The following is a 21225-nucleotide window of genomic DNA, read 5'->3' as shown; positions in this document are numbered from 1 at the left end:
AGAGTTATTTCGATTACATGTCGATAAGGCACTAGGTGCCAAATTACTTCGATTATGCCGATGAGACACTGGGTGCCAAACACATTGATGAGTGCTGGGGGTAAACTATTTACTTCAACATTGTCCAATGAGGCACTGGGTGCCGAATTGGTGTGATTGGTTGGATCCGTATATATGTTCGAGTCCAAGTTAGATTAATAGGGAAATAAAATGAAATTTTAATAAATGATATTTGTATTGGACTGATATTATGAATTGATGATTTGTCTCCATATTGTGACCAATGGATATTGATGACAAATGAAAAATCATACGAACCAGTTCTACAAGCCCAAAGGGCTGATATAGAAATGTGATGAAACAATGAATTCGATTCGAGATTCGAATAAGGAAATGAAATAGTAATTAACATTAAAATTGAAATTGGATGTATAATTGGTAATATATGGAATGATATAATATTACGAGAATCATTTTCATATGGTTAAATGTTGAACTAGTTTTGAGAATGATATTGAAATGTTAATCTAGGTGATGTGGTTTATTTCATATTGAAATGTTATATGATGAGGTTAAATGTTAACTCACTTTTTTTATATTTGATTTGCCATGATAGGTAAACTTTACCAAGCTAAGTAGCATGTAGTGTTTAATTATAACTTTAGGTAAGTTACTTGGTTTAATACCTGTGAACTTACTAAGCATTTGTAATGCTTACCCCCTTGTTTCCTTTTTCCCTGTAATGCCAACTTGGGGAACGTGTCAGGCGGATCGTCGAGAAGCTCACACTATCATGTTGTTGATTCGGTAATCTTTTAATCGATTAAACCTTGATTTTGTGGCATGTATATAGGTGATTTGTTTTTTGTCAATCTTGAATGTGATTTGTATTTTGAATGGTTATTTGTTATATACATAGGAGTTAATGAATGTGTTTACTTTGAATGATAATTTTGGTTTAATGAATGTGTTTACTTTGAATGATAATTTTGGTTGAAACTGTGTTAAGTGCTTGGTTTTGAAAAAGTTAATACTTATATGTATATATGTGTTTGCTTGGTAACATGTGGTGACATCTTGAATGACTTTTAAATGGTATGATTGAGCATGAAATGGTTTGGTTAAATGATATTATTGAATAGCTATTTGAAAAAGTCGAGTAAGTTGAATTGGTATAAGTTGGATTGTTATGTTGGATGTCAAATTGGGGAATTGTTGCATTGAATGGTTGAAATGGTTAAATTGGTTGTTTGGGCTTGCATTTAGTTTTGTTTTGTGCAGGTTTGAATGACCAAATATGCATTGTTTGAGCTGGTTTATCTTGAGACCAAATATGCACATAATGACATATTTTGTACCACATGGCCTGTCCACACGGTAGTGTGTCAAACACGGGTTGAAGACGCGACTATGTGTCCACTGGAATTTAGGAAGCATTGAACCCACATGGTTCCCAATTGTCACATGGGCTAGTCACACACCCATGTGAGTACTGTAGATTTGGGTCATTTAAGTTTCGCACGATCTCAATTCGTTACACAGTCCAACCATACGGCCGTATGACTTTTGATGAAATTTTACAATTCGGTCCACACGGCTATGTGACCCTTATTTTACATGATTATCTTTAACTTTTAGAAATGTACCAATTTAGTCCTTGTTCATACTCGAGTCTACAACAGAGATTTCGTAAACTCAATTAAGGCTCGGATTCAATTGTGTATCTCAACATCTAAGTATTTGTAACATGATTGAATATTTGAACGACTTGTTTTTTGTATACTTGACCAAGAATTTTAAAAATGTTACAAAAGGGTCCATATTTGATCTAGGGCTGACTCTAAAGCATTCATATACTCGTATAAGACCCGAGAAAGAATGCTCATGTTATTTAATGTTATAATGTTGATAAGATTGCATGATTGATGAAGTAAGATGATGTTTTTACTGTGAATTTGTTTGTAGTTGCTCTGGCAACAAAAGTAGCACTTTATTACTCGATTAATTGTAACGTTAAGTAATTAAGTGGGCCTCCTTATTGGATGGTTTTGACAACTCAACTGAGAGCAGACTTCATTCTTTTCAGTAACCATCTTCCAAGTTGGGTTGAATTGAATGTATGAACCCAATTAGTGAGCTTGTCGTCCACATGAAGTAGAAATTAACTTGTATTCATGTGTGATATTATTGACTCCCACATGAATTAATTTAGTGGTCCAACTACAGCACATTGAGTAAAAATTAACATGTAGTATAAAATAGCAAAATTATATAAAATTAATACTAATTTCTATAAAATTACAAACTTCACTCAAATTATGTCTAATGTCTTAATATGAATTTAAATGGCTCAATTGGCTACCTACGTGCTCAGAATTTGCATAAATTATGAGTAAAAAAGTGCTAATAAAACCTATAAAATTTAAACGTATCATATACTCAACACACTACCTTTTGGTTCCTTATCTATTTGAACTCAAGTTTTTACCACATCATCCACTTCTAATTAATGTATGTCACACTATGAACGTCACAAGTGAATAAATCCATATGGATTCAAGATCTATTCTACTAAGGCCATCCGCTTCGATACTCAAAACAAAGCATCTCCCCAAGTGGACTTGATAGACAACATATTTGTTTTTCAATCGGTTTACTCATTTTCGATTAAACTAAGGACATGTTTAGGTTCATCTACTAAATTTGTCTTCCTGTATTATGATCTGACTACATAATACCGCTTAATATTAGCTAAATATTAGATAACCAGTAAGTTAATATTTGCTTTCATTTTGCTTTGCATGCAAAAGTCATTAAGGACAATATACAGAGGATATTAATGTAATTTGTAGATAATTTTGTTAAATCAATCTATTAAAAAAAATACAAGTGTACAATAGACCGTTTGACATTAATGTTTGGCAGGTTGAGAAAAATGATGTAAAATTTAAGGAACTATCTTCATGGTCGCAACATTTTCCTGTCAGCGTCTTTGTTTCTACAGTCATGGCTCTCCCTTGCTGAGGTCGTGACATTGAGTCTATCGTCTTCAATGTCGCTACATTCTTTTATTGAAATCGCAATGTCAAGTTCTTGATTTCGTGGTCACGACTTAACCCAATTCAAAGTCGCGGCATCAGACTGTTGCCCTCAATGTCACGACACTCATCCTTCAATGTCGTAGCATAACTCTTATATTAGTATTTTTTTCATAAGAGCTTCCGTAAGCTTCATTGGAATCCAAGATTGAATTAATAATACTTTTAAAATTTGTAAAATTTATTTATTTTAGTAAATGCATGACTAAACTCAATCATTTGCATGGTTTGTCTATTGAATATTGAAATGAAATCATAATTGCTTCAACAACGAAGATGACATCTCATATCTTGAATCCAACAATTAGATCAGGCATGGAGTGTTTCACCACATGATTCACATTTCTAAATTCATTGTCTAATTTAGGAAATAAACCTAATCCACTCATACTATTAACATAACACAACCTTACATACCTCACATTCAAAAATATATATACAGAAACAATTAAATTCCATTCATTTCAACATTCGATTTAAATATGCCTTTCACAAGCATAACATTTCCCAACGAGTATGCCCTTTTTCATAAGAATCTCATATATAATGGATTACAAGGCAATTAAAATCTGGTTTTCATAAGAATATCTCATATATAACGGATTACAATGCATTTAAAATCCGGTTAAGTTCTTCAATGTGTCACCTGATGGACAACTATGGTTTAAACTTTTTTTTTTTTAAATCGTAATAAATCCGTTTCGAATATTTTGCGATAAATTTGATAAAAAAATATTTGAATATATTTGGTTCATAATAAACCATGTCAATTAGGATTGAGAAAAAAAATTAAAAACCAATCCAAACCAAATTATTTGAATGATTTATAAAATATAAGTTTAAAAAAAATCACTCAAATTGAACAAAATTTTATTATTTTATTTATTTTTGTAATTAATTTTAATTTTTATGATGTAAAAAATTATATTTAAAATAATAAAAATAACTTAAAAGTTTAATATAATTAGCATTTCTCAAGAAAAATACCATATCGAATTTATTAAATTATTTTTATATAAAAATAATTTTTTAGAAATAATTTTTTTAAACTTTACAAATAACATTCAAAAGCTGTAAAATAAAGCTTATTTTATCAAAATAAATAAAAATAATATCCAAAAGCCATAAAGTAACATTCATTTTCTCAAATTAAGTTCAAAATTTCAAAATAAAAAATTAATATGAAAAAATCAAAAACCAAAACCATCTCAACCTTAATCTTAATACCAACTTGCTTGCATGTCAATTTTACCCTCTCAGCTATAATCATCATTTTATATTATATTACATTATATACTTTGTATATATATATTGTACGTATTACATGTACAGATATTATATTATACGTATCCCACACACGATCTGTTAAATCTTCTACTTGTTTAAGCCTTGGACCCTAAGCTCAACTGAACAAATTACCTAAAAAATTTACTAGTGGTGATAATTAAGGATAATATTTAGTGCTTTTATAAAAACATATATTTGTGTTGAAATTTCAAAAAGAAAAAAAGACACCACAGTTGGACTGGTATTATATACAAATTTTTATATAGACTTTTAAATTATTTTTACTATTTTAAATATAAAATATTTCTACATATTATAGCACAATTAATTAAGAAATATAAAAATGAAAGTAGGAGGCATAATATAATAGCACAATTATTATAACATATTTGCTTTAAGTTGGACTGATAATAATTTGCCTTTGATATAACAATATTTAATCTTTCCTTGGAATCTACGCTGTAAACTTAAGAAACAACTTGGTCAAGGCAAGGACGGTGATAAATAAGTCTTTGGAGATTGTGGAAATAAGTTTGATTCTGATAATACTTACTATTACTCTCAAGTTGAGTGCCATGGCAGAGGCCGTTGGGAGTTTAGTATTCAAGGGAACCAACAGATGAGAGTTTACCAGTGCCGGTGTCAGTGCCGGTGCTATTCATCCTTTGACCTGGGGTTGTGGGGCTAAAAGGCTCTGCCCGTTGCTCGCCCATCTTCTGCACATCCTCAGGTGAAAGTATCTTTATGTACCAAACATTATTCACAAATGCCCTGAATAAGAAACAAATTAATCACTTCAACAACCAGTCTTTTATTGCGTAAATTGATAATCAAGCAAATATCATCAATTTGAAAAACGTTGAAAACAATCAATCAAGCTACTACTAAAATATAATAGTTTGGTTAAGAACTAGAATTCAAGGGGTCTTGGAGAAGGAACAAGTTTATTGGACACTGCTTAAGGAGTCGTAAAGAGATGACAGACTTTTCCAATAAGTTTAAAATTCAGCGTGAATTTTCTTTTTAAAGAAAAGGAAAGAAAATCCATTCAATACTAAGCTGACCATTTGGACTAGGAACAATCAACAATCTAAACACACCCAACCAAAACCCGAATGACAGAAATCCTAAAGAATGACCCAAAATTATCTGTAGTTAAAATGTTCCGAGTCTTAAACTTGATAATTTAGACTGAAATGATCTGGGTTCGAATAATCCAAAACCTCAAACTCAATTCTAAAATGGCTCAAACCCACTCTACTTGCTACCTCTAGTTCAAACAAAAAATCAGCTTCGAGACTACATATTATTTGCTTAGTTATTGATGAACTTAATAGGAAAATTGAACTTATGCCTCTTTATATGGATTTAGCAATTTATAATACACAACATTTGAAATGCAACTTCAGTAAGAGCAACAATCAGATGTGCCGAAAAGTAAAAAGGCATAGTAGATTCAATTATTCAAACCTTGAAACGATTAAAAGGATCTCAATTTCATTGAGTATAGCAAAAATAGGTTAGAAAATGCAGTTTTTCACTTGTGTGACTCCAATCCAACTAGCATATCATGCATGCATGTCTACCTCTGCTTTACTGTTTGACTAATTTATCACCACAGAAAATACTTACTCCCATGGGTCGTCTCCAAGGAGAAGAATATCATTCTCCCTGTCGACAAATACAAGCTGCCAGCCTGATCTTAAAGGGTCTTCCAACTTCCCCTCAATTCCAAACATCTGAGCCAGCTCCTCTCGCAGTTCATGGTAACTGCTGAACCTGGAGATGTCTAACGAGCGTCCCACTGACCCTGATTTATAAACCTACAAAATAAATAATAAAGAACCATCATCACTATAATCTTAAGCATACTATGACTGATATGAAAATAACCTTTAGAAACAGAAGCTCATACATACCTTGACAAATGTTGGAGTTGGGGTCGGTGGGTCAACTTGCCCTCTGTTCTGCAGCTCTGAAGAGTCTTGCATGCAACCATACAGAGGATTCTGGAATGAGGAGTCCCCTAATGGAATTGAGGGCACATCAGCTTCACATGAAGATGTTGCAATAGCAGGCATCATTGTGGGAAGCAGAAGGCCATATAAATTGTTATTACCAAAAAGAGCAGAATTCTGGGCACCGGAGTTGCCAATATCTGGCTTTATTATAGCATCTTTTCCAGGAAACACTTGTGGAAGTGATGTAGAGCTACCAAAGGCATTTACCTCTGAATGGGTATACTTCGGAGCCCAGGACCGCTGTGTTAACTGCCCAACTAGCATTGACTGACCGGATCTGGAAAAGTTCAAAAGATTTGCACTGCTTTCAGGACATAATGAACCCAACATATTCTGGACAGGGGGGACTGATCCTGAGAACTTTCCTGAGTCTATAAAATCCGTTTTCAGAAATGATGAAGGCAAATTTGCTGGCTGCCTCTGCAGAAGCTGATCACTTTGAATCATGTTATGCTGTTGCTGAGCCTGTTCCTCCGGGTGATTGCTTACTTGTTCCCGTCCAAGGACAGAAGGCAAGTTCTCACTTAGAATTTGGGATTGTACCTGCACAATGTTGTGTGGAACTGATTGTGAAACACCTCGTTGTTGCTGCTGCTGCAACAGTAAACTATGGCTGCCTGGCTGTTGAACATACGGCAAAGATTGTTGCAACTGCTGTCTCAGTGGATCCCCACTTCCTAGGTTCTGCAACCCATTGGCAAGCATGGCTTGGTACTGCAGATTATGATCATTTACAGGGAAATTTGGATCTATTCTCTGCTGCATCCACGGAAATGTGCTGAAGGACTCCCCAGATCCCCCTCTTAGCCACATTAACCCACTAGATACATCATCTCTGTTATCTGAAAGTAGACAATTATGAAGGTCAGGTATCCACATAAACAGATAAAAGAAATAATAGTTACAGACATGTCACCCATGCATCATGATCAAACTGTCCACAGTTAAGGTAAACAATGAAAATCACCATATGCAATAGAAATAATCCAGCCTAATGAGTTGTAAAACTGGTGGCAAACTTGAACACTCTAAATTATGCAGCACATTACCCTTCAACGAGTAGATGCTACACTGATACAAGTTCAATTAAGAATTGGAAAGGCTTTCCTTCAAAGATTGATTCTGTTGACTAATCCTAGGCAGATTCCTAGGCCCTAATTTATGTCGACTAATCTTAGGCAGATTCTTAGTAGATAGTTGATTCTATTGCGTTTATTGTATCTTTCCTAGTTAGGCTTCAAGATTGTGTAGAAATACCACTGTAAATTATTGTAAAAAACACATAAGAGGATCGCCAAAATCCTTTTTCTCAAAAATCTTCATGGTACCAGTGCCTTAAATACTAATTTAGGGTTCCAATTGATTTTTTTCCCCTAATTCTCTTAAAACCTAGAAAGCCAAATTTGCTACTCCTCCCTCTTGACTTTTTTTCTGTTTTCACCCCCAGCTTTAGAGGAGTCATAGCATCATCAATCAACCCACCAACTCTAATGACCATCCTCTTAGTGCGTGCATCTCACGTGCCTCCCAATGCATTCTGATTAGTTGTTCACATGCCGGCACATGTAGCTCACCCGTCGGAGTTCTTTCTTCCGATCATCACTGTGTTGACTTCAATGCTGCATTTCAGCCTATCCCTGCTACAGTTGGCTCTATTTGGTGTTGATAAGAAAGTCTATTGTTGGCTCTTGTTGTCAAAGGTATCTCATTTCTTAGTTGTTGCGCTTGGCTATATCTCTACATTTTATTGAAAAATTGGTGGATGATCCTAAAAGAGCCGCCGCTAGTTTTGATAACCCTTCGTTGCAAATTAGCACATAAAACTTGATAGGTCATATGGTATCAAGTAGTCTCCACAAGCTTGGCTTGAGTGATTAACAAAGATTGTAAAGAATCATGGTTTCTTACAATGCCAAACAAACCATACTATATTCATCAAGTCTTCTCCTGAAGGGAAAAAGACAATCCCTATTGTAGAAGTCAATGATATCATGCTAACAGCTACAAGAGACCAAAGACTTGGGACAACTTAGATACTCCCTTGGCACAAATTTGGCAAAATCAAGAAAGGGAATCTCAATCACTCAACCACTATGTTCTCAATCTCTTAAAAGGAACTATGAGGCTTGGGTGCAATCCAGCAAACATTCCCATAAACCCTACCAACAAGATGGAAATGGAGGATGGAAGTCCTCTTATAGAGAGAGGAAGGTACCAAAAACTTGTAGGAAAACTACTACACTTTAGCTCACACTAGACCGAAAATTATATTTGTTGTAGGTATGGCAAGTCGACTCATGAGCAATTCAACTGAGAAGCATTTGAAAGCTGTGTATTGTATCTTTTAATACCTAAAAGGAAGTTTCTGCAAGGGATTGTACTACAAGAAAACATTAAACAAAGACAAAGATGCATACACAAATGTTGATGGGCCAATTCCAAGACAGGCCAGAGATCAACTAGGAGTTATTGTACTTTCATAAGGGGGAACCTGACTACAGGGCGAAGTAAGAAGAAATCTGTTGTAGTTCAAAGCAAGGGCGAAAGCTAAATTATTAGAAATGTCACATGGTATCCGTGAGGGAATCTGGATACAAAGGACGCTGAAAGAATTAAAGATATCTATTCAAAGTTCCATGAAACTTTTCACTGATAATAAAGCAACTATAAGAATTGAGAAAAATCTCATTCACCATGATTGAACTAATCATGTGGAGACTGATCCCCCAAAAGACTTGTATGTCACTGATAATAAAGCAACTATCAAGCTAAGCCTACACACCTACAGTCAATAGACTATGAACATTTTTACAAGGCATTACCCCAAAATACTTTCAAGAACTTGAAGTCCAGGCTTGACATGATAGATATTCAAAACACAACTTAAGGGAGAATGAGGAAATCAAGGGATGTTTATAGGTGTTATGTAGCAATTATGTTGATTAATGTTAGTACAGAGACTTTAAGAATAATTTGTTGACCAGTGGTTGGGAGAGATAATTTAGGAGTAACTGTTGCATTTTGTATTAGTGCCCATTATTAGATCCTAATAGCATGCTTTGTAATAGTTTTATGTTTTAAAATTTTAGCATGTATACATATAGGCTATTGTAACTCACAAAATGTATATTAAAAAGTACTCTTTTTCTCTCAAAAACTCTCCTTCTCAATGACTCTTAAAATTCTCTTTCTCAACAAGCAGCATTAGAATATATAGCTTCGACCTTTTTTTTAAAAGTACCTTGTATGTCACATTTTCGAACATGGCTACAGAGAAGTAACCCTTTAAGGACTCTCTAAATACATGAAAAAACCTTAGAAAATGGAACATGCCCTTGTTGGACACATACCAGTGTGGTTTAGGAAGAAAACAACAATAGAATTAAGGCTGAAAAACAAGATAAAGGATGAAACTCCTTAAAACGCAGGGCTATTAAAACTTGTAGTTTCTGAAAGGTACTAATTCAAAGAACATATTAGGGTTGGCTGTAAATTTATTTTAAAGCTTATTTATATTAGGGTGACAAATAAACATTTAATCCTAACTCTATATTTAACCCTAAAGAAAACTTATAATTCTAGCCATCTACCTATATGTTTAAAAACTAATAAATAAGACAAACTAAAAAAATTACATAACACTAGTAGCTTTTGCATCTAATATCCATACCCATCACTCACACCCAAGTAAAATAGTCATTAGGTTTAAAGCTTTGAGCAGGTTACAACAATATATCTCATGCAAAAAAAAACTCTTGCATTGCAAAGCCAAAGCCCACAATTTCATGCCTCAACTTCTTAAACAAGGTTTGAAGTTGCACATGTGTATATATATATATGTATGTATAAGAGAGCAGGTAATGGCATATTGGAACGAAAAGGAATAAATGAAATAAAGCATTATTTAAACAAATTCTCATATTTATATTATTAAAATATTCATATTTTATATGATAAAACATTTATTACAAAATATTTATAAATTGTAATATATATCTATTATCAAAATATTAATATAAATTTTTAATAAAATATTAAGAATATTACATAAAATTTAAAATTATTTTTTAGTATTAAATTTTATTAATAAATTAAATAAAACTGTATATTAAAAATTTTATATGATTAAATATAAATATTTTAATATTTTTAAATATTAAAATTATTTTTTATTAATATAATAATATTTGGCTTTATTCAAATTATTTTTTATATAAAAAATCAAGTTTCTCATAAAGAATTGTTTTCCGAAGAATGATTTACGCTTTCCAAAAGGGATTTTTCAAAAGAGGAAGCCATTTTCCAAAAATAAAAAGGAATTTATTTTCCGTTAATCAATAAAACAAGCACAGGAAAATGTACAAAATATTTTTCGTAAGTCACTTCAATTAAAAAAGACATCCTTATATTTAGTCATCCCCACCCCACCCCACCCTTCCCTTCGTTCTTTCTCCTGTCTCCCCCCCCCCCCAAGGTTATTAAGCACTCTTGCCTCAGCCAACTAACTGATCTTAATTTCACAGCTTCAAAAGAAGACAGATTAATCAATCTCAAATGCATTAATTGTTTTTTCCCTTTAAAGTCAACCAAATTTCTTTTAAAAGGGGATTAAGACTAGAACCTCAAAAAGAACAATACCATGCAAAGATGAGGAACCAGGCTGCCAAGGGCGTTTCAATCTAAGGGGAAACAAAGATGGATACATTGGAAAAGTTGTTAAAGGCTCAATCTCCCACAACGATACCCTCGGCTGCCTCTCACCTGCTGTTGATTCGTCCCAACCAACCTACACAGCGAGCAAGAAATCAAATTGCAGGCAATTAAAAATTTAGGAGCAAAATTTTCTTCACCCAAATTAGTAGTTAAATATAGAAGACACATGCATTTAAATTGCCATGCATTCTAATGGGATTTAAAGTAACTCTAATAAAGGTTGACAAGCCTCAAGTTCAGCATTTTGTATGGTATTCACCTTTGAAAACACAGAAAAAGAAGAAAGGTGATTTTGGGCATACACTTGAAAGTGTTAGAAGCTCAACGCAAATAGATGTAATAGATGCGTAAGCAAATAAGTACTTCTTGGCTATCCTATCTGATCCATTGATGATACAAAATACAATAAAACATGATAAAAAAAACTAAGGCACTTTTGGATACTAATTTGGAGGCTATAGCAGAATAAAGGGCATCTCTCAAATTGGTCCTGATGAGATGCTGCAAACATTAACATGCATAAATGATACTGAACCTAAAGGACTAATATGCTAATAACAAGCATAATGCAAAACATTGCCTTCAAACCCTAAATTTTAGACTACTGCAGGAGAAAGTGCATAACCCAAATCATGCCCAAGGAAATGCTGCAAATATAAATAATTAGTTCAAAATTAATTAGCAATAAAAGCACGAGTTTGAAGATACTTCTGAGCCGATGAGTATACCATTTATTTTCAATCATATTACTAAATTGATATTTAAAAATAATTACAAATTTCAAACAATTATTTTTTAATTGTTATGATTAAATTTGATCATTAATTTAGTATAAATATCTTTCGTATTTACTTTCTTATAAAGTTCCAAATTTGTATATTATTTTAATAGTTTTATGTATTAATTCAATTTTCTATTTTCTTATTTTTTACACATTATTTTATTCTCTCAATTATTTTTTCGAAACTAATTGACCTTTAGTATAAATTAAGTTAATCTAATTTAATTAGTACAAAAATATTATTTTGAAATTATAAAAAAATATTATTTAATGAACTAAAATATGTATAAAATCAAGTGCAACGCATGTGACAGTAAAAGCTAGTACTATTAAGAGCACAACATTGCTCTTAGCACAAAGCCACCACCATTGCCAACCAGCACTTTAAACCAATTCCCAACATTGAAGTTGTTGAAATAGCAATGTCAGTAGAATATAAGTTTTAAATAGGTTGAACACATTACTAGACTCTTTTTGATAGTTTCCAGCTAATAGGATCCCTTTTGATTTTAAAAAAAAAGGCATAACTCAACATATAAGCCTTTAAAGATGTTACCATGCACATAAAATGATTGGTTTAAAGTTGAATTAGGCCAAATGTTGGCATAACACAGTAAAACTAGTGAGCCCTGATCAACTAAGAGGCTGGAAAGATAAACAAAAGTTTTTTGTGGTGATAAGAGGTGAACATAAACATAAAGTAGGGTTATAACGGGCCTGAACCACAAAACTGCACAGGCAGAAAATCAAGTTACAGGAACATCAAATCACACGATTTATTCTAGTTTTTTTTTTTCATTTCTTTATATTTCCTTTTTTTCCCTTTTTAATCATTTTTATTCATTGGAGAAACAAAGCAATGATACCCAAACCCAAATGCCAGTTTTACAAAATAGAAAATGTATAAAATCTAAGTCTCAGTTTTAATGAACTGTTGCTGAGTAAACAAAGACTAGAGTGTACTAAATCATGCATTCAAGAGAACATATGCTTTTCTTCCCGTTTAAAAATACTACTACCTTTTTACACGAACAAATGAACAAGAGAGATTAATTCCAATGAACTTTCAATTTTCTTGGTATGTCAGGAACAATGCTCCAAATGAAGACCAACCCGTTAGTAGATAATACACAAAAATTGTCATACTCATTGGCACTCCAAAAAGAAAACACCCTTATATTCAGACCAAGATATTTCTCATCAATTTACCATCAAATTTACCTCATAAGAGCACCTGAATTATTCAAATTACCAAGATCATCATTCTTCTTTCCTAAGATTTGCATGACAAGTTTAATCACTTATGAAGGTGAATCAAGTAGAACCCTTAGCCTAAAAGGACAAAGACGAAAAAGGCTAAAAGTTCCAGGATGCCCTAAAAGAAAAACAAGTCAGCTTATGTTTTTATTGCCCTTGATTTGAACCAAAACTTCTATTTTTATGCAATCACCTAACATTTCAACACAATTAAAACGTGTAACTTACATACTATTAAGCTTTATAAAGTTGCAGGCTGAGCAATAGATATTAGGATCTTTCTGCACTTTTCTTTCAGCAATCAACTTGTCCATTGTATTCCATACCTGCTTGTTCTTTTTTTTTTGTTTCTTTCTAATTTATCTCCCTCATTTTTATTTCTTCTTCCACAACTTCCTTCAACACCATCAACAAACTTATCGTTGATAGAAAATGAATAGATGGAAAACTTTTCACGTCTCTTTTCTCACCTTTGTCCTATATCACCTACTCTCGTTAAAAAAGTAAATCCACAAAGTATATAAACCTTAAAAGTATTAGCGGTACCAGTTGATCACATTTGAACCTACATTTTCTAGAATTTAGCTCAAATAAAAAATAATATAGTTATGCAATACAAAATCAACCACCTATATTTTACACATTTCACCCTTACCATTGAACCATCATATATGCCTGCACATCTTGAACAGATTGCTGCTAAAATTGAATTTATTGTTTGATTTTTTGTGGATATCACACTTATTTGGCAACAAGTATTTATGGGTTTTTACCTTGTGCATAATTTCCTTACTCTTTTAGGTGTTTGAAGCCATGGTGGAGAAGACAAGGGAGGGGAAAGTGAACGAAGACAGTAACACTTTTAAAAATCGATTTAGTTTATTAAGACTTAAAGTTTATTAGAACTGGTCAAAGATAAAGTAATATAAATTATGACGATTACAATTTAGAGAAACATTGACCTATAATTTTTTTGATGCAACAACATTATCATTTAAGTTCATTTCTTTATCAATATTTTAGAGTTAAAATTAAATAAATTTATTAATAAAATATGTATCAGTTTTGTCCAAGGCCCAACTATGTCAGATCTAGCAGTTCACCTAGCTCATGGGCAAGTCTACATGTACCTTTGATTTTTTTTACTTTGAACTCTAGAAACTGCAAAATCAGGCTTATCCAAGAATCTAGTACAGAAGTAAAATAAAGACTAGATGCACTTGGATAACAATAATGTGTCAAGGTTGAAATGGTACAAGTTGCATAAAAGCAAAAATGCCTGAAATTAACCTCCACCTGAGATAATCCGAACTAAAGATTATTATACCCACTTGTGTGCTACCTGTACTCTTATTTGCTAATCCAACAACGTCAAACACTCATTCCTAACCTCTGTTTCATTCAAGATTCTAACATTACATAATCATTCAATTAGCACTGAATCCCCATGAAATCAAAGACATCAGACAAGAAATCATGGACGTTAAACACATAAGTTTTCTTAGACATGCATAATAAAATAGAATATGATATTATCCATCCCAAACAATAAAAACCATCTACTATGAGATCCATGTAAAAAAGTGTTAATAATTACCTTCACAGACCGCCAATGGGAATTTGGCCAGCGAACTTGATCCAAATCACTTATGCCAGTTACTGTACCCATATACCTGGAGAAAAAAGAAAAAAAAAGACATTCATATGAGCAAATAAACATGCAACATAGAAACAAATGCTTTTTGGTCCACACTACTGAGCTACACCCTTTAGCACAGCAGTTTCAACTGACAGACAATAAAAACCAACTAGCAGATACAATAGAAATAGTGTATACTGAAACGAGTATTTCATTAAAGAGTGCAATTTATATTCAGGGTTCTTTAATCAATGGTTGTAAAGAATATGGGACTCCTCCTACACCAAAAAGGGTAAATATGTTACTCTCTTAGTATCGGTCCTTGGTTTACAACTATTGTTAAAAAATTTTAGACTATTCCATTCTTTCCTGATTCTCCTATCTATAATCATGACAGGGAGCAAGATATTTTGTAATGTACTATGACAACAGTTGAACCAACTGAGACTACTAAACCACCTATTACTAAAGTGTATTATTGTCGCTCAGCAAATTGATTCACATCCATCCTCCACTAGTTTCCTAATTAATCCGATGCTTTCATCTATGTTCCCTAATTAATCCTATGCTTTCATCTATTCTATCTAGCAATATTCCATAATCCATTTTATTTCCTTCTCACTGGTATCCAAGTTGAACCACGAATTTTAGTTTTACTCTTTTTTTCCTGTGATGTTAGTCCTCAACTCTCTAAATTAGATCCTAAGTATTTCAACTGTGTCTTTCTAAGATACCCCTCGTCATCAAAAAGGGTATAAATGTTACTATCCAGCTTTAGGTCCTTAATTAATGTTACATTTTTTTAAACTACTATTTATAATTCTAAGGAGCAAGATATTTTGGTAATACACCATGACAACTGTTGAACCCACTATGACCACCGAACCGCCTATTACTCAATTGTATTCTCATTGTTCTCAGCATATTGACTCACATCCTCCACTAGCTTCTCCATCTGAGGATCTCAATCTTGATCTTCTTTTGCTCAACAAGAAGGTAAAGGACAATTTTCATGCCCTATTTCTTCATTTGCATCTTATGAGCATTTGTCTTCTCCTTTGCATTGATTCATTGGTTCTCTAGATTTTATATCCGCTCCTAAAACCATCAATTAGGCTTTGGCACATCCTAGGTGGCTAAATGGTAATGAGTGTACTTAGCATATGGTGGAAGAGGCAGATGACTTTATATGATAATGGTACTTAGCTTATGGTAAAGAGAGCTATTAACTATAAATGAGTGTTTATTGCTGATCTTGATGGTTCAATGGCTTGTATCAAAGCTTGTTTTGTTTGTTGATAACTGGTTTGCTCAAGCAAATGGTGTTGGTTATTTTGATACTTTCTCTTCAGTTGCTAATTGTTTCTCTTGCTACTACTAATGATTGACCTTTACACCAATCAATTTTTCAAAAACCATTTTTAATGGTGATTTGCAAGAAGTGTACATGGAGCAACCACTTGGCTTTGTTGCTCAAGAGGAGTTTGGTTAGGTCTGTAATTATCTTTATTTGGATTACATCAATGTGTTTGTGCTTGGCTGGGTGATTAGTGAGGTTATTCAAAAGTCTAGTATGAAGAAGAGTACTTGTGATCATTATGTTCTACAAACAAAGTAAAGCAGCTATTATACTTTTAGTTGTGTACGTTAATGATATTGTTATTACTGCTAGTAAGAATGAAGGTATCTAAGCTCTCAGACCTGTTCTTCAGACATTTTCAGATGAAAGACTTGGGTATGTCAAAACATATTCTTACTTCTGGACAAATACAAAACAGTTGGGTGCTAAATCTTATAGTGTACCAGTGATAAGATCACAAGCGAGTCAGAAAGTAAGCAAAAGATTTGATTAAGAATATAGATGGCTTTCAAGAACATGATTATATAAACAAATGCTAATAATCACACAAGATAAACCACCAAAGAAATACCTAACGAACCACTAAGAACTATTATACCTACAAACACATGATTCTTCTGTCTCAAAAAGCATTCTGAAACGCATCCCAGCTATTATACTTTTAGTTGTGTATGTTAATGATATTGTTATTACTGCTAGTAAGAATGAAGGTATCTAAGCTCTCAAATCTGTTCTTCAGACATTTTCAGATGAAAGACTTGGATATGTCAAAACATATTCTTACTTTTGGACAAATACAAAACAGTTGGATGCTAAATCTTGTAGTGTACCAGTTACAAGCTCACAAGCGAGTCAGAAAGTAAGCAAAAGATTTTAACAAGAATATAGATGGCTTTCAAGAACATGATTATATAAACAAATGCTAAAAATCACACAAGATAAACCACCAAAGAAATACTTAATGAACCGCTAAGAACTATTATACCTACGAACACTTGATTCTTCTGTCTCAAAAAGCATTCTGAAACGCATCCCAACTGAAACACGTGTGTGGAAAACAGCCTTGATGTATTTTGAAAGGGGTATGACAAACTCAGATGGACTCGCCCTGAATTTAAGGAGAAAAGAAAACATGTTAAACACATTCAAAATAATGATTAAATTAAAGAGGTAAGAAATCATAACACCTTGGATTATAAAATACTGTAAAACAGCTATTAGTTGCAGCAGCATGAGCTGCAGCAGCAAGGAGTCCAATGTGCATGCTATCACTAGATAAAACAGATGATGGCATAACAGTTTGTGGGCGAGTGGCACGGCGAATTCCCAAAAGAAGCTGGTTATTTTCATTCCTATGACAATGATTGACAAGATGTGGTCAACAACGCATATTTACATACTATTACCCTCCTAGCTTTCTCTCTCGCTAAGTATCCCAATAAACTACATGTACTAGTATAAAACAAACAAAGGCATATTCAACAGCAGAACTAGGAAAAAGGAAAATGTATACCAAATAAAAAGAACAGAATCCCCAGCAACAAGTCTCTTGGCACTAACAAACACACTCCAGCCTGTAGTAAGAAGGTGTCTTTTAGGCTGCCCTGCAAGTGTGACATCACGTCAACTTAAATAGAAAAACAACAGTTATAATTTTGATGGGCCGTATTACTATGCAACAAAAGACAATCTAAACAGTAATTAACATGAGTGCAATGCAGTTCACAAAAAGACATTACAACTAGGGTTCCCTCAACTAAAAACACAAAACAACCAGTTGAAGAATATTAACACACTGCAGCCAGTACTAAGATGGTGTCATTTAGGCTGCCATGCAAGTGTGACATCACGTCAACTTAAATAGAAAAACAATGGTTATAATTTTGATGGGCCATTTTACCATGCAACAAAAAAACAATCAAAACAGTAATTAGCATGAATGCAATGCATTTTACAAAAAATATGGTACAACTAGGGTTCCCTCAACTACAAGCAGAAAACGACCAGTTGAGGAAAATTAATAAAGTAGTACCTCCAAATTTATAGAATATACAAGTTAATCAACTCAGATGGAAACTTCGGGTACATAACTTCAGTTTATGTGTTTTGAGATTTTAAGTTTATTTAGCAGTTGTTTGGTCCTAACCCTGCAATGTTAAACCACATACTGACGGGATTTTTGTAACATACAGTGAAAACTTGAACATAGATGTAATTACAAAGATGATCACACACCATGGCAGTAACTTCCTCAACCCCGTAAAGCATACATAAGTGCAGATTCTAGCACTGAACCCTTAAATTGAAAAACATTGACCATTCCAGTCTATCAGCATCTTTCAATCAATCTCAGATCTAGCTTCTAATTTTCTTAAATTTGAACAAAGATGGTTTACCTCTTTGAGTACCTTATAGATTCTAGGGGGAAAATTACTTAGAAATTCATGTTTCGACAACATGGACTCAAAGAGCAATGTACCTTTACTCTATGGATCAGCCTTAATTTTACACAAGATCCAACCATGAGTTCCATGAATTTTACTTTAGAGCCAAGTTGAAACACATACAGCAAAAGCATTGTAGCTCTAAACCAAGGAGAATTGTATCAGATTAGTAAAAAGAAAATTCTTAAAACCATATGCGTGAGGCATTTTGAGAAACTTCCACAGAATGTTACTCTTTCTTAAAGCATTAAAGTACTACTTACAAAAGCCCAATGCATCCAGCTATTCACCAAAGTCAAAGAAAGTGTTATTCAATGTCAACATTAACACGAGCAAATGCCACACTTGCCCTAATCACTAGTTCATGGTTAACAAAGCTCATTATGACTACAAGAAATAATACGATACCCATATTAACAGGGGCTGTATGAGATTTGGCAAGTTCAACCAATTGGTTATGACAAGAAATTATATAAGCAACAAACAACCTATAAGAATACTTGATATAGGGTTGTCAACAGCAAATGGCGAAAAAAGTGCTGGCCTAAGTGAAGTCGGGTGCAATAAGTTTATGTGTGTTTTGGAAAGTGTGTATAATATGTTTAAGATATATAATTATGATAATGAACTCTAAAGAGTGGTCCAGTTTATCTACAAAACATGCAATTTTTTGGTGGCTAGTATGCATTACTTTCCCATAGTCCCATGTATGTTATTGGATACTCAAATAGTGGGAAATAGAAAGTATGATACTAACCCCTTTCTTACTAGTAAAGATACACATAGGCAAAAAAAAAAGTTCAAAATAAATGAAACTAGAAGGACTTCAATCAGGCAGGTCTTTTATGCCTATCAGTGCCCAGGTGCACCACACATGCTCCTGATGAATGAGCCTTGCCTAAAAGAGTCAGAGATGCTTCTGTTGTCTAGCAATAAGGCAGAAGGCATACACGAGCCTAGGCACACACCATAATAACACTGCTTGATAGGAACAGCAATTAAAACTAACCTCTAAAGATATGTCTAAATTTCCACTCAATGTCATGGAGATCCCTTGCAATGAGTTCCTGAGCAGGTGGTTGCTGCGAGAAATCCTGCAAAAACAAATAAGGAACACATCAGCACCCATAAAACAGTAACAAGGTAGAGATACAAGAAAGACAATACCAGTGGAGGAAAGACTTTCTCAGCAGCACGACGAGGAACAGAAAAACCACCATGGGTACTAGTATCACTTGCAGTAAGTGTCTTGCAAAAATAATTTGTTGGCTGCTTGCTTGGAATTCCCAACTCCATTGGAAGAAATGTATCCTTCTGCTCTTCCTATATTCAAACATAGATGAGGGAAGACCAAAAAGGTCCAGAATAGTATATTGAAAATTAAGAAAGCGATGCTTCTTACTGGTGTCAAAGGCTGTAGCGTCATTTGAGCATATACTTCATCTGTCTCAACATCAGCCTGAAATAACACATATAATCTGTTACAAGTCTTGAGGCACTCCATCACCGGAAAGGAAGAGAAGAGGAAAGTAACTGACATGCATGGTAACATTGTGGAGCTGGCATATCAACTGAGGAGGCAAATTAGGGTAATTTGGAATGTGGGCGTCAACCTCCTTGTTAGTGGTGGCTGCTACCTGGAATGTTATTTCATTTCATTTCCACTGTATTTTGTAAGTAACAAAAAGCAATGCCCAGAAAGAAAGAAAGAGAGATATGATTAAGCAAAAGAGACGAACCTGCTCGCTATGACCCTGAGGAAAGTAGACCACCCGGCTCCCCACGGTGGGGAGGCACACCAGTGGGCCAGCGCAGGCGTGCCATAGCTCTGAGTTCAAGCATTTGTTTTCCCCTAATAATTGATGAAACCAAATCAAAATCCATGAAAAATTATCACTTAATTTTTTTTTTAATTTCTTTTGTAAAGAAAATAAAGTACCTTCATGAGCGGCCTGCTGACCCAGGCCTGAAGCAGAAAGCTTCATATCAAAACTTAGCTTTTTGTTTGGAAAAAGAGGAGAGAAAGAGGGGAATTGAAGTGTTACTCTAAATTTACAAGTTCCAACAAAAATCCTAACCCTCACTCATATAGCAGAGGAAATGGAAACCCTAAAACTCTTAAAAATAAGAAAGAAAGCGGGAAAAGGGAAACCCATTTTTAGATCTTTGGGTTGAAAAGTAGGAGAAGAAGGAGATAACAGAGTTTCCTCTTCTTCTTCCAGAAAAGCACCATCGCCACGGATACTGAGTATCGCGATCACCTCACACAAGCTCTGAAAAACAAAAGAAGCAGAAAAGAAAAAAAAATCTAAAAGGTAAAGAAGAAGAGTGTATTTATAGGGAAGCCGACCAAAGCAGGAGTTGGAGCAGTACGTAGAGAGAGAGTTCGGAGGAGAGACAATCTGAGCCGTTGGCTCATCCGTACGGAAACATCCTGAACGTTCATTGCAGGTCTGATATGACAGCAGAGCATGTGCCACCATCGCTGTCACAAGTACGGATTGTGGTATTAATTAATATTATTATTTTCTTTAAATTTTTGAATGTTGATTGACGAGAGTCAACATCCAAGACTCAAAAAAGCCATGGATAGAATTCAATTATTCAATTATTCAATTATTCAAT

The 21225-nt window shown here is 33.8% G+C and overlaps 1 protein-coding gene across 3 annotated transcripts; it reads right to left on the bottom strand.

Annotated features, from left to right (window-relative positions):
• Positions 1-4744: 4744 nt before the first annotated feature.
• LOC121210864 (auxin response factor 8) lies at positions 4745-20909 on the bottom strand. Of its 3 annotated transcripts, XM_041082699.1 has the most exons (15): positions 20540-20909; positions 20340-20452; positions 20139-20237; positions 20003-20059; positions 19768-19923; positions 19610-19694; positions 17670-17760; positions 17344-17508; positions 17142-17264; positions 14755-14830; positions 11045-11192; positions 6505-7248; positions 6305-6411; positions 6018-6208; positions 4745-5156 (listed from the first exon to the last, which is right to left on the bottom strand). In XM_041082699.1, the coding sequence occupies exons 1-15, from the start codon at positions 20583-20585 to the stop codon at positions 4982-4984; spliced, it is 2376 nt and encodes a 791-aa protein (XP_040938633.1). In that variant the 5' UTR covers positions 20586-20909; the 3' UTR covers positions 4745-4981. The 3 variants fall into 3 exon arrangements, with proteins under 3 accessions (XP_040938633.1, XP_040938632.1, XP_040938634.1); XM_041082698.1 differs by having other exon boundaries at positions 6305-7248; XM_041082700.1 differs by lacking the exon at positions 20540-20909 and having other exon boundaries at positions 6305-7248; positions 20139-20264; positions 20340-20456.
• Between the last annotated feature and the right edge of the window lie 316 nt (positions 20910-21225).

Source organism: Gossypium hirsutum, chromosome A12, assembly GCF_007990345.1.
Source record: "Gossypium hirsutum isolate 1008001.06 chromosome A12, Gossypium_hirsutum_v2.1, whole genome shotgun sequence".
Classification (NCBI taxonomy): domain Eukaryota; kingdom Viridiplantae; phylum Streptophyta; class Magnoliopsida; order Malvales; family Malvaceae; genus Gossypium; species Gossypium hirsutum.
This window is presented reverse-complemented; position numbering and strand designations above follow the sequence as displayed.